Source organism: Strigops habroptila, chromosome 16 (assembly GCF_004027225.2).
Source record: "Strigops habroptila isolate Jane chromosome 16, bStrHab1.2.pri, whole genome shotgun sequence".
NCBI lineage: Eukaryota > Metazoa > Chordata > Aves > Psittaciformes > Psittacidae > Strigops > Strigops habroptila.
The window spans coordinates 7,906,559-7,918,910 of NC_044292.2; the positions used below are offsets into that span (position 1 = coordinate 7,906,559).

General features: G+C 41.6%; 1 protein-coding gene across 5 annotated transcripts in view; it reads right to left on the bottom strand.

The window, feature by feature from the left end:
- PLCH2 (phospholipase C eta 2) overlaps window positions 1-12,352 on the bottom strand; it is an 82,167-nt gene that overhangs the window by 32,808 nt on the left and 37,007 nt on the right. For all 5 annotated transcript variants that reach the window (XM_030508180.1, XM_030508179.1, XM_030508181.1 and 2 more), the window contains 3 exons: window positions 1,698-1,844; window positions 1,109-1,352; window positions 420-549 (listed from right to left, as the gene is read on the bottom strand). In XM_030508180.1, the coding sequence (XP_030364040.1) occupies window positions 420-549; window positions 1,109-1,352; window positions 1,698-1,844 (521 nt within the window). The remainder of the gene's footprint in view (window positions 1-419; window positions 550-1,108; window positions 1,353-1,697; window positions 1,845-12,352) is intronic.

Consider the following 12,352-nt stretch of genomic DNA (forward strand, 5'->3'; position numbering starts at 1 on the left):
AGTGAAAACCCATGACAGATACAGGAGCCTGTATGCTGGATATTTTATTGGTACCAGTTATTGGAGGATACTAGATACTTTATTAGACAATATTTATTAGAGAGAAGGTAATCAGAGGAAGTGCGACTGAAATTCAGATCAAGAAGTATAGCAAAGAAGCAATCTCTGTACTGTGTGTCTCAATGTTATGCAGCACCAGAAAGTACCTGGTGTAATGCCTTTTCCTATGAATAACATTTACCTATGATGTGTTTCTGGAGCTCTTTTCAATTTATCAAACGGACTGTGTAGTATCTTTCAGCAGAGTGGAAACAAAACAGCTGCTGAGAGATTTACAATCTCTCCTATTAGGTTTAATGTGAAATCTCCAGCAACTGCATCCTTGTTCTTTTAGAAAACAATACATTTTTATTTCTTACCTTAAACATTTGCTTGACTTTCTGTCGGGGTAGGTTCACATTCAGTTTGTGCATTAGCTGGAGCACTTCATTAATACTCAGACTGCCATCACCATTCTTATCTGCCTCATCAAATGTCTGCTTCAACCACGTTGAACAGGAGTTAAGGAACAGCATGGACTAGTAAGGGATATTACTGATATAATAATAGTAAAGAATACTATGTATATATGATATTTTTCATGTTAGGAAAGACTGTGTATGAAATTGAGGATGAAAGAGAGTTCACGGTAACATTAACTCTACTCAAGCTATTTCAGTAACAGTTTCTAGACTTGCTATGCTCAACATGCAACACATGCTATTGACCCATACTACAGCACAGAAGAACTAACTTCTGAGAGCTGCAAGGCTGCATCACACTGTCCTGCACAACCAAATGAAATAGACACCTTCACACAGGGAGTAACAGATGAAAGAATATACCTGTATGTTTTTCAGTCCACTCCAGTCATTCCCCTCCAAATCTTGCCCAGAAAAATCCTCTTCAAGGACTCCTCTGTCTCCAGAAACAGGGAGTATAATGGGAACCACTTTGAAGCTTTGAGCCTAGTGCTTACTTTTAGCAAAACAAATACGTGAAGGAATCCCTATGCTACTGATAGCTCTCCACCTCCAGGAATTACTCTCAGATAGTATAAGAAGGATATTGGTCTCTGGTCCTTTGGCGTTTTGAGAGGCTGTCTTCATCGCTGATCCCTGCCATCAGGTATTTTAGCCCTGTGATCCAGGTGCGTGCTTCCTCTCCACTGGAAGATACCAGGTCGAGAGATTCCATATGGTCTCCATAGTAGATGCTGAAGCAGCAGTTGGGATCAAAACTGCCATCGGCATAGCGCTGAAAGATCTCTGACTGTTTCCCCTCGCAAACCTCCTGAATAGAGTCGATGGAAACTAGAATGACAAAAGCATGTAGTTCATTAGTGACTGTGCACCTGCCCTAGGCCACAGGGTGTGTTTATCCTGTAGAGAAATCCTGCAGAGAAAGGGCCCAAACCACACACTGCAGCGTCTCCAATTCACACAGGTTTTGCCTGCAATTCATTTACAACATACTACAGTACTGCAACCTGCAGAGCTAACAATGACCACTTCATCTTCATAAAGTATTAATCAAATTTAAATTCAAATACAACATTCTTCTTGGTCACCTATCAATGAGCTAAATCCTTTATGCTTGTTTGGTTGTAGGAGGGCAAGACCCTAGGAGGAATCAGAAGCTCTGGAGTTGAAACTCACTTTTGGCTTTCTCATTCTTCCGAGAGGGTCTCCAGCGAATACACGACTTGTGCTCATCCAGGTAATAGAAGCGGACCAACCCTTTGGAACTGCCACGGAGTTTGATCATTTGGGTACCAGTTTGCATGGAACTCATACATCTTTCCACTGCAGAGAGAAAAAAAGTGATATCAGTAAGTCAGAACTATTAGCAACACACTTTTTTGGGGGGATTTAGCTGAATGAATAAGATCCACCTTCTGATCACACTCTAAATCTAGCTACTCTCAAGTATCAGTTACAAGAATAAGCACAAGGAAATTCAGACAATATTCCTGAGTTGATTGGTAACACCTCAGTTGATTGGCAGTCTTCCTGCAAAAGAAAACCAGATTTGGGCACCATGTGTGCACACATATGTGCACAGAAACACGCACCCTGGCCTGTCTGTGTGACTGGAGGCACAGAGCGCTAGAGAGGGGCAGAAAAACCTGCAGGAAGAACTCAGTGGTACTTCTTTCAAAGAAAAAGGTAAAACTTTTTGTTCTGAGGTTTTTCACCGCATGGAAATGAGCAGAGCACACTGATGGGAAGACAACTCTAACTGCTACCTACCATTATTCAGGTACCTGCTTTAAGGATTCATTTCTATACATCAAACAAAAACCCTTCAGTCTTGCAATGAATCATGTTTTTGAAGAAATAGCTGCTAACTCTTCAGTTCAGGCTGAAGTTTTCTTTGTGCTTACATAATATTTTGCACTTCAATAGAACCTTTTCACAGAATTCAGCTGAGGTTCAGCTCTCTTCTGATCTAATGAGTCGCCTCAATTTGCATCTGGACAAAACAGAGTCATGGAGAGCAGATGCATCTCTATACTGCAGCAAAAAGCAGTGTCAGAGCAGAGCAGGAGAGAGGAGCAAAGAACACTCAGTTCTGTGCTTGTGTTCTCATAAAGTGGCACTGGTCTGATGCAGTGAAAAGGATCAAAGTGATGTTTCACAGCTCATAGTAACGTTTACAGTTTCTATTAAAAGTTCAAAAGTAATGATAAATAACAAAACTATGCAAATCATAAATCACTACACCTTGCCCTGCTACAGGAATAAAAAATAAGAGCCCAATTTCCTGCTTATTGTTACAAAGATGTTCTGATGCCTGTTAATTAATGATTTCTGGCTCAGCAGCATTATTGTCCTTTAGGAGTTTCTGGGTTTGATGTATATGTGTGAAGGAGTGGGAGTATTTTAGCATGTGGGGATGAAAAGAAGTTAGAAGGATTGAGTCACAGAGTATTTTTATACAGGGACCAGCTTTGTCAAAAGCTTCACGTCCCAGGTTCAGCACAGCTCCAGGTTATGTTGTACCACATTGACCCTCCCCAGGCTCTTTGGAGAAGTCAGGCTCAGCTCTGACCTGATAACAGACCCTGACAAGATGCATCCTGACTCTGTGCTTCAAAACAACCCCTCTTCCAAACACTGTGAGGAGAGGGAAAGAAATTTCAGAGGCTTATTTCTCTCCAGGGCCTCCAGAAGACACAACATGTTTGTTTAAAGCCCTCCAGTACGTGTGCACTGTAAGGGCAAGCCGTTCCCCTAAAATACCACCAAACCACAACAGCTTTCCCCCATGCAGACGAGGACTCCCACACTTGTCCTGCATCCAGCACTGCCAATCCATTGAAGAGATAATACTTGCTATGGGTTTTAGAAGTCTCACTAGAAATGGGTTTGCAGCTGTAAGTGGTGCATCAATAGGTAAAGCAAAGAACTGACTGGCTCCAAGTCTTCCTGCCAGGAATATCATGAATCATAGAATGGTTTGTACATGGAATATCACAGACCCATAGAATGGTTTGGGTTGGAAGAAACCTTAAAGATCAATTTCAACCTAGAGAGGAGGCATCAAATCCTTTTAAAAATCAATACATAATAAAAGCATATACAATATGTTCTCTCTATACAATACATCCAGTAGAGCCGTGGGAATTCTGTTCAGCTGAGAAGTCTTGAAATCAGAAGATATTCTGAAAATTCTGCATGTGAACTGTACCACTGATGTCTGTGAGCTTGGGGAATCTCCATGGCAGCTCATGGGACCACTTAATAAGGGCTCCCAGAATGTCACTTCTGACCCTGAAGACATTCACTCAAGTAAGGGTCTTCTTACAGAAGCTTTTACATTAATTGCTGGCTACAGCAACCTGAGTTTGCTTCTTGTTCTTTGAAAATAAAATATCTGTATAATTCTGCCAGCAATGACAAGGACAGTGTTTGCTGCACCCCAAAGATAATGAAAATAGGACAAGAAAGTGCTTATAGCAGGCAGTTCTGGCCAAGGCCACTGCAGGTTTCCTCATTGCACATGAGTCGCTCAGGAAGCCTGCTATTAAAATGCAGTTAATAGAAGAGGAAACGTCTCATTTCTATAGCAAATTCCAACTGGGTTTGCTGGGCTTATTACCTGTTTAAAAGAAAGGCTGCTACGAAGCAAAAAGAGACCCTGCTCAGCTGGCTCGTGAAGCTTTAGAAACTTTGTCAGTATTTAGAAAACAACCTTGCAAGAGTCCAGTGACCTACTGTGGAAGACATCAGAGATGCTTCTAAACACTCGTTTCAAAGACTGAAAACTACAAATACTGCATGAAAAATCAAAAGGTAAGAGGTGTACAAATCCTGGCAGATGGCAAGGCTATCTTACTGATGGTACTGAGGGGGAGATTGATTCTATCTCTGCAACACAACATGCCAAAAGATCTACACATGTCAAAGTGTACAGCTTTGCATTTGCTTTTCCAGAATAATGTGAAGAAATCAGTAATGGAATTATAACTGAGAGGTTCTTGAAAACCAAGCAAATCGCACTAGTAAGCATGCAATGTAATGTAGGACTAAGGCTGCGTCTCAAGTTCTTCCTTCTTTTCTGCCCCCCGCCTCCCCACCCCCCCACTGCTAGACAAAGCTGTCCCTAAATAAGGTTTCAACGCAACAGCTTTCAAGGTGATACCATCGTGTTCAGTGAAGTGGCAGGTATTCAGTCTGCATCTTACCAATATGGCCCATTTTCCATCTCGGAGAAGCTACGATGCTGCCACCAACCCAGAAAAACTCTTCAGCCAGACGGGCCACTGAGAACTTATTCTGAAGCAAGGGAGTTTTTGAGGCATCCATCTCTGAGACAAAGAGAAGCTTCAGAACTGAATGCAAGCACTCATGGCCTTAGTAGATATCAAGATTCTGCAGGACACATTTTCAATGTAATAGCATAAAAATATTAGCAGAAAAATCCAAGATAATCAGTGATTTCCAAAATCCAGTGGTATTTTCAGGTTGTTACAGAGCAGTTTCACAGTAAATTTAGGCCTTCTTCCAGATTTAGGCCTAGATTTAGAGTATTAAAATCCTAGCAAATTCCTTTTTCGTCTCTATGTGTCTATTTTTGAGGACTGGGTGGGTTTCAGTTCCACATTTTCAAGAAGACACATGATGGCACATGAGGCAGGATGACAGATAGGCGACTCCATTTCTGGACAGAAAGGCTGCCCCATGATATCCTTTGTCCTTTGCTACTTTACCAGCTGCTGAGCATCCACCAAGACATCACACCAATTTACAGTTGTTGGCTTCTCCATGCCGCTTCCTCCTTCCGACACAGAGGTACCTCTTTTATACAATTACTAACAGATTTGCAAGTCCCACTCTTGCTAAGGGCTCTGTTTGCTCTTCAAAACCAAGCAACAATATCCACTGCAGTAAGGAAGTGTGAAGTTAGGAGCACAATCCATTCCCGTCCCTGCCCTCCTAAGCCACCCTTGCCTTCCACTGTGAATCTGTCTGAGTGCTGAAGTTCTTCAGTCTCTTTCCAGCTCTGAATAAAAAGAATCACATTTTCTTCTCTTACAGCTCTTCAAAATATCACTGTATCAGTCTTCATCTTCTCTCAGAAGGTTCTCCTCAGTATTTTAATGGACCTGCCTGACAAAAGACAGAACCTTTCTCTCTAGACAGTGAACACTAGATATGATGCAAACACAGCAACACATGTTTGCTTCAAATCCTAAATCCATCATACGCACTAATCCTAAAGCTGGGGTTCTGCTCTATCCAGTCAAGGGATTTAGGTGACATGTTACAGCTGTAGGGAAAAAAAAAGGAGGTTTAAAAAAAGTGCTTTCTTCTTCTTCTTTGCCTCTGTTGGCAGCATCTTTCCATCTCTGAGCCCATTTAGGAATGTCTTTGCAAACTGACACAACCCCACAGAAGATGCTTGCTTAGGACACATCCAGGCAGCTACCCTGTACAGAGCAAATGCTGCACACAGAGACCAGGAATGCGAAGGGTGCTCAAAAAATGACAGAGATAAAAGCAGGTAAGGATTAATTTTTAAAAAGCTCTAAGTCACTGCCTCATTCCATTTGAAATGCATCCATTAAACTCCAAACACAGAAATCTGTCATTTATGTTATCGCAACTCTTAATCTACATCAAGTTTCAAGCACAATATACAATTGCTCTTGCCATCTGTGATCCGTACAAGGAGCCTAATATGCTTCTAGCTTGATGAGCTAAACACAAATTGCCCGTTTAAAAACACATTCATTAAGTGCTTCCTACTCCTCCTTTCACAGTTTGAAAAAGCTTTTGAGTAGTTAATTCTAGAGATGATTCACTCTCAGTGTTGTTTATTTCACCACCTCTGCCCAGAGTTCTTCTATTAGGCTGGGCTCAGAATTTAATCAATTTTCCAAAGCAAAACCAAACTGGGTCTGTGCTAAGGGTCAGCGGTGGCAAAAATGCTGCGTGCACTCTTGTCACATTCTGCTATTTATTCAAACACTTCAGGAATAGCCTTCCCCTGTCCTAAGGCATCTTTCAAGAGTAATTAAGTGAGATGACTGCAAACTAATTGTCATCAGAGAAGGAACAACTTCTTCTGTAAAGAAACACATATTCGTACAACAGAAAATGGCTCCACAGAAGGCAAGAACTGTTCCGAGCACTGTTCCGAAAATCCTAATCCTCCCTTCTGATAAACCAAGACCTAGGATGGGCCAGAACAAGACCTGAGAAACGTGAGCTTCACTGCCTGCTCGACTGCACGCTCTGGATTTCTTAGATATATCAGTAAACTTCTTTGTGGGTAATTTCCATGCTATAGAAAGAACATCTTAAATGGGGAGGATGACATTGTTGTACCTCACAAGGGAGAAGACACCACTAAACTTAAAGGCAATAGAGTTAAGACAGAGTTTTGCAATAAACCAGCAGTACTGTGGTGGTTTAGCTCCTTTTTTTTCCTCTTGCAGCACTAATCAGGACAATTCCTTGCAGTCTCCCAGGTTGTACATGCACCAAAACCTCAGCAGCTGGCACTCTGTGTGCTGGGCACCAAAGGGCACCTTTTACAATTCAAAAATGGATTCTGTGAGGACATCCTAGGTTCTGCATTAACCGTTTATGTGTTATCAACCTGGGGATAAAAGGGAGGAGGTGAAAAAGAGTGAAACCTAACTCCTATTACAGCACTGCTCAAGGTATTAGTTTCATAGTTCAGAATTAGAATTCTGCACAAGGAGGACTCTGAATGTGGATTTGGTTTTATTCGAGGACAGAGAAATGTCAGTGATTTATAGCACCAGAAAAGAAGAACTAGTTCAGCGTTCAAGTTAAAGTTAGATCTGTAATCCAAAGACCACCCAGAGAAGGTTAATTTAAATCCTTTACTTGGCACTATCAATCCATCCTTCAGGCCTCCTAAGAAAATGATCACAAACAGAACCTTTCCAAAAGCCTCTCTATTCCCTGATTGTGCTGGATAATAGCTAACAGTGCGGAAAAGCAACAGGAAATAACAAAGGGTTAAATGTGACATAATCCCTCTCCCAACTCTTAAGCTACTGAGCTGAGTACTTAGGACATAAGCCTATTGAAATGGGTTTCTATTCTTGCCTCACTTGACATCCTCAGAAGAACCTTGCTCACCTGACACAACATGCAGATTACAGACTTCTTTCCATGGCACTTCAGAAACTTACTGTTCTCTGAGTATAACAAAGGCTTTTCATGCCACAAAAAGCTTTGGAAACCAACAATGTCAGAGTCTGCAGGCTGGCCCTGGCTCTGCTAAAAGTAGAACTCGGAACACTTAAACAATGCTAGAAAGTCAAAAGTCTGGAGAAGGAAGAAATTCACTTCAAAAATGGTGGAAAAGCCAGAGTTCATCATATGGAGAAAGAGCATCCTGCAGAAGACACAGGAGCACAGCATATATATGGTTTGGAAGACGGAGAAAAGTGAGCAAAAGGGAGATCCTCCTGAGACCAATGGGTTTATCATTAGTGCAATCCATCGTGGGGATGATTCCCTTCCAATACACCTGCTTTACTGTTGAGGGAAGGAAAAAGCATTAATAATTATTTCATACAGAGAGAAACAGCTGTAACCCTCAAAAAAAGACAAAACTAAACATTTCAATGCAGGAAACTTCGCTATAGGGGCCAGACTCTGCCTCTCATTTGTCTTCTGCACATCAGGACTCAAGCCGAAGAAAAAGCAAAGACCCTACACCAGAGGTAGATAAGGCTTGAGCGTAGCAAGAAGCTCGAGCACGTCAGGTAACAGCATGCAGACACAACTGCTAACCTGCAGCTCGCTGCCAGTTGAAGTTACCACAGAAAATACTCCAGATGTACTTTATAAACTGATTTTAGTTTCAAGTTCATCTTTCGATTGCCAGAGACATCAAATATTACAGATACTGTAACTGACCTGTAAACCCACAAGGATTACACTTGCAACTTTACAGCTCTGCATTCCGTTTATCCTCGCATGAACACACTACAGACCCACTTTACCAGATTAACAAACTAACCTCATCACCAGGGCTGATTCTAACATACTTAGCAGCACATAGGCAGCAATTACACCTATTAACTTTAGTACAGGTATCACTATTTCCCCCTTCCTACCCAGGGAAATCTTGCTCCTGATGGCTGTAGAATAAAAAGAAAGTGATTGCCAACCCACAGCACAGGTCATAAAATAAAAGAAGGAAACAAAAGGTTTTAATGTTACCAGGCACACTGCTGTTACGAGTATGCTTGCTCTCTCACACTTCTATCCTCCCCATTGCACTTTCAGCTGTAAACACCAGTGAAAAAGCCCTGGAAAACCAGCAGAAATTACAGGTACAGATACATCTCTGATACCCCATAGGGCTTCCTATGAGTTAGCAGGACTGTTACTGTCTTCTGAAGTACTAAATGCTGAGAGCTTTCCAAGGAAAATAACAAAAGCAAAGAAACCTCACTGAAAGGCACATCACTAAATACAGTTTAGAAATACATATGCATTACAGTAAAGGTTCAAAATCCAACATACATAAGCACGAACAGCAGGTGCACACAAAGCTTGACTTGATGAACCGAAGTCATGCTGCTCATTCACTGCTTCTAAATGTGTGATTTATGCTTATTCCCTTTCCACCAGAAATGCTGCTTCCTGAAGGGCTAAAGTAGCCCGATCTACACAGCAAGACCAGTTAATTCAGCTTCAGTTTCTCCTCTCCTGGAGCCATTTGCCTTCAGGTTCTCATGTTGCTCTCTGCTCTTTTACTGCTGTGTGTCCATATGCAAGAGCTGTTTCTGGTACAAGCTCTTCCCAAAGAGTGAGATGGAGCGTATATGCTGAAGAGTGTTATATTTTCTATTATTGTCTGATGACTAAAAACTTCCGCATTAGTTATATTAAGAATTCCCTAAAAACAATCACTTTTAGATGGTTTTGGTAACTCCCACGGAAGGCAAAAATTCAGCTACACGGAGAGTTACAATCAAATTGCCTGCACTCATTCCATCACCCATTCACGGGCTCAGAAAGGCCGGAGCACTGGCTGGGCCACAGCATTATCCCAACTGCCTATAAGCTGCCTTTTCCTTAATTCTAACATAACTGCACTCTGCTGACCTTTGGCATGGACACAGGCAGGGCTATAGACTACCACAGGCTGCAGGACCATCTGGACAGCAACTCTGAGCACAGTAATCCACACTCAAGATTAAAGCCACGCATCTTGCCTGTCGCACTGGGATCTGGGTTAGTTACTGGCTTCTGCTTCTCACCCCCATGCCCCAAAGCTCAGTATTTTTACACTGGTTCAGAATACATTCAAGTTGTTCAGTCTGACTGAAATACATCTGTCTTCAGTATGCATCAATTTACAAGGCCACTAATTCCACCGGGAGAAACAGGAATGGCTCTAACACTGCATGGCCCAGTGCACCCTCTCAGTACTGGAATTCCCAGTGGGTAAGCCCCAAGGCAGCTGCTTTAGCTGAGCAACCACACATAGGAATGTTTCCAGGGCTTTCCAAAACTGTTTAGAAAGTTACATTATTAAAACGATTTGATCCTGAAACTCCTTAAATTACTTTATTCCCACAAAGGAATATTTGTGGAACTGGGATCCATTAGCAGCAACAGCACAAACATAACTCCAAGAATTAGTCTGCCTCCTTCCATGGTGCTGAGTTCTCCTGAGCTCGTCTGACACAAATGAGGCAATTATTTTAATTAAGTGAGAATTGGCTCTGTGTTTTGAGCCCTGGAGTAGGTTTTGCATTAAGGAATACTGTGTCTTTAATAAACATAGTAAGATTTTTCTGCCAAGCTTTCTCAGTGAAACTGTAGAAATATTATTAACCCTTTTCCACTTCAGACATGTACCATCTTGGAGATATTTCTACAGTTTTTGCCTTCAGTGATTAAAATCTAATAACAATAACCAAGTCCTGAACTCTACTAAGAATTCTGATGCTGGTTTTGGCAAAGGAAATTCAATTTCCAAGATATCTTCAGTAAAAAGGAATTAAAGCTATTAGAACCTTTTTCTTTGCAAAGCTGTAATAATGAAATTTTGTTGACTGTAGAAAATGTCAGCATAAAATAAAGATTTTGAGACTACAAATGGAGCTCTAAGGTCACCTTGTTTCCAGCCTCTGACTTGCATAAGAAAATGTCCCTACACACTTCATTGAAGTAAGATTGTAAACTCTTTATATTTAAAGATCTTTCAGCACTTTGCCATCTGTTCAGTGACATGGGTCATAAACACTGACAGGGAGATTAAGGCAGGTTGGGAGGGAAGAAATCCATCAGTATGATTGAATGCCTTCTATGAAAACACTTCTAAAATTCAAAAATCCGCAGCAAAACTGGTCAGGAAAACAAGACATTGAGAGGCATTGAGAGGAGTCATCTGCTACTGAATGCATCACCACAAATTGGTTTTAACTCACAACTTTGCTTCCGTATTTGGGGTGAATTTTAATACATTCGACCTGTAACAGACTCAGAACTCTTCTGGAACTTCCTTTTGTGCCACGTACAATTTAAAATATGTGAGAGACTTCTTATTTCTCCAAATACACACCAAACACATGCAGCTTCATGAAACAGGATAAAACCAGAGCTGCACCATCTCCAGGAATAACCCAGTGTCTGCCTCCACAGTTACACAGCAAGTGCAGGCTACTGAGTTGAAGTCCACAGCAGGGTCAGTGACTACAAGTCACTGCAGCTTATTGCCTTTTTTCTTTTAAGTCTCGGATGCAATATAGTTGGGGTAAAAGCACAGGAAGCAAAGTAATTGCTTCTGGGCTCCCAGAGGAAAAGTGTTTCCATCTCTATATGGTCTCCAATATCCACCTCAGTTTGAAACAAAGTCTGACCGATTTGCTTCCCGCAGGGTTTAGAGCCAGAAGATGAGCAGGGATTTGAGGGCTGCTGAGAGGCTCAGCTTGCTGGCTGCACTGTGAAATGGGCTCTCTGGAAAACACTGTACAGAGATCCACATCTAACAGTGCTTCTGGACAGGGCTGGTCCACACTCCTTCTGTGTCAGGTCACACCACACTGTAGAATTCAGTTGCTCTCTGCCACATTAATGCCTTTAGACCTGCAGAGGCCAATACTGATGATCCCTCCTATAATTCCCTAAAACTGGAAAGCTTTCCCTTTTAGCTGAACCAATTCCCTTCTATCTAGGGATAGAAGGGACATGAATTAAAGACTCCGCATGGGAGGCGTCAGGTTTAAGTTGTGCTCTCAGCATCAACACAGCTTTTTTTTTTTGACTCGAGCTGAAGATGAGGCATCTGTAACCGAGGGCAGAACAGCAGAAAGGGGTGTGCAACTGTAGTAACACGGCAAAATCCATAGAAACGAAGCTGGAGAAACAGAATACCTGTGTATTGATTTTTCTTTGGTGACCTACATTCCAAGAATAATCACTTGATTATAACAGTTCCCCAGCAGAAGACTTTTAAAGAACCTTTGCACATAGTGAAACAGAAATCGCATCCAAGAGGGTGGATCATACCTGTGTAAAGCACTTATTTATAAGCCACGTTAGTATTGGGAACTTAAAGCAAATTCTGGTTCCTTTTTTCTGCCTTTTTTTTTCAATTCATCAGAACATTCACAGTGACAACAGGACAAAGGAAATTATTTTGATAGAAAATCTAAAAAACTGTAACTTAAAAGCTAAACCATCTTCAATCAATAGACTTCAGAATAAGCTGATATTCAGCCCAAAGAGTGGCAATTATTTCAGAACTAAAATCCTTTTGGAACTCAGACAGAAAGAACCGTGGGGGCATATTTGAAGGAAATACC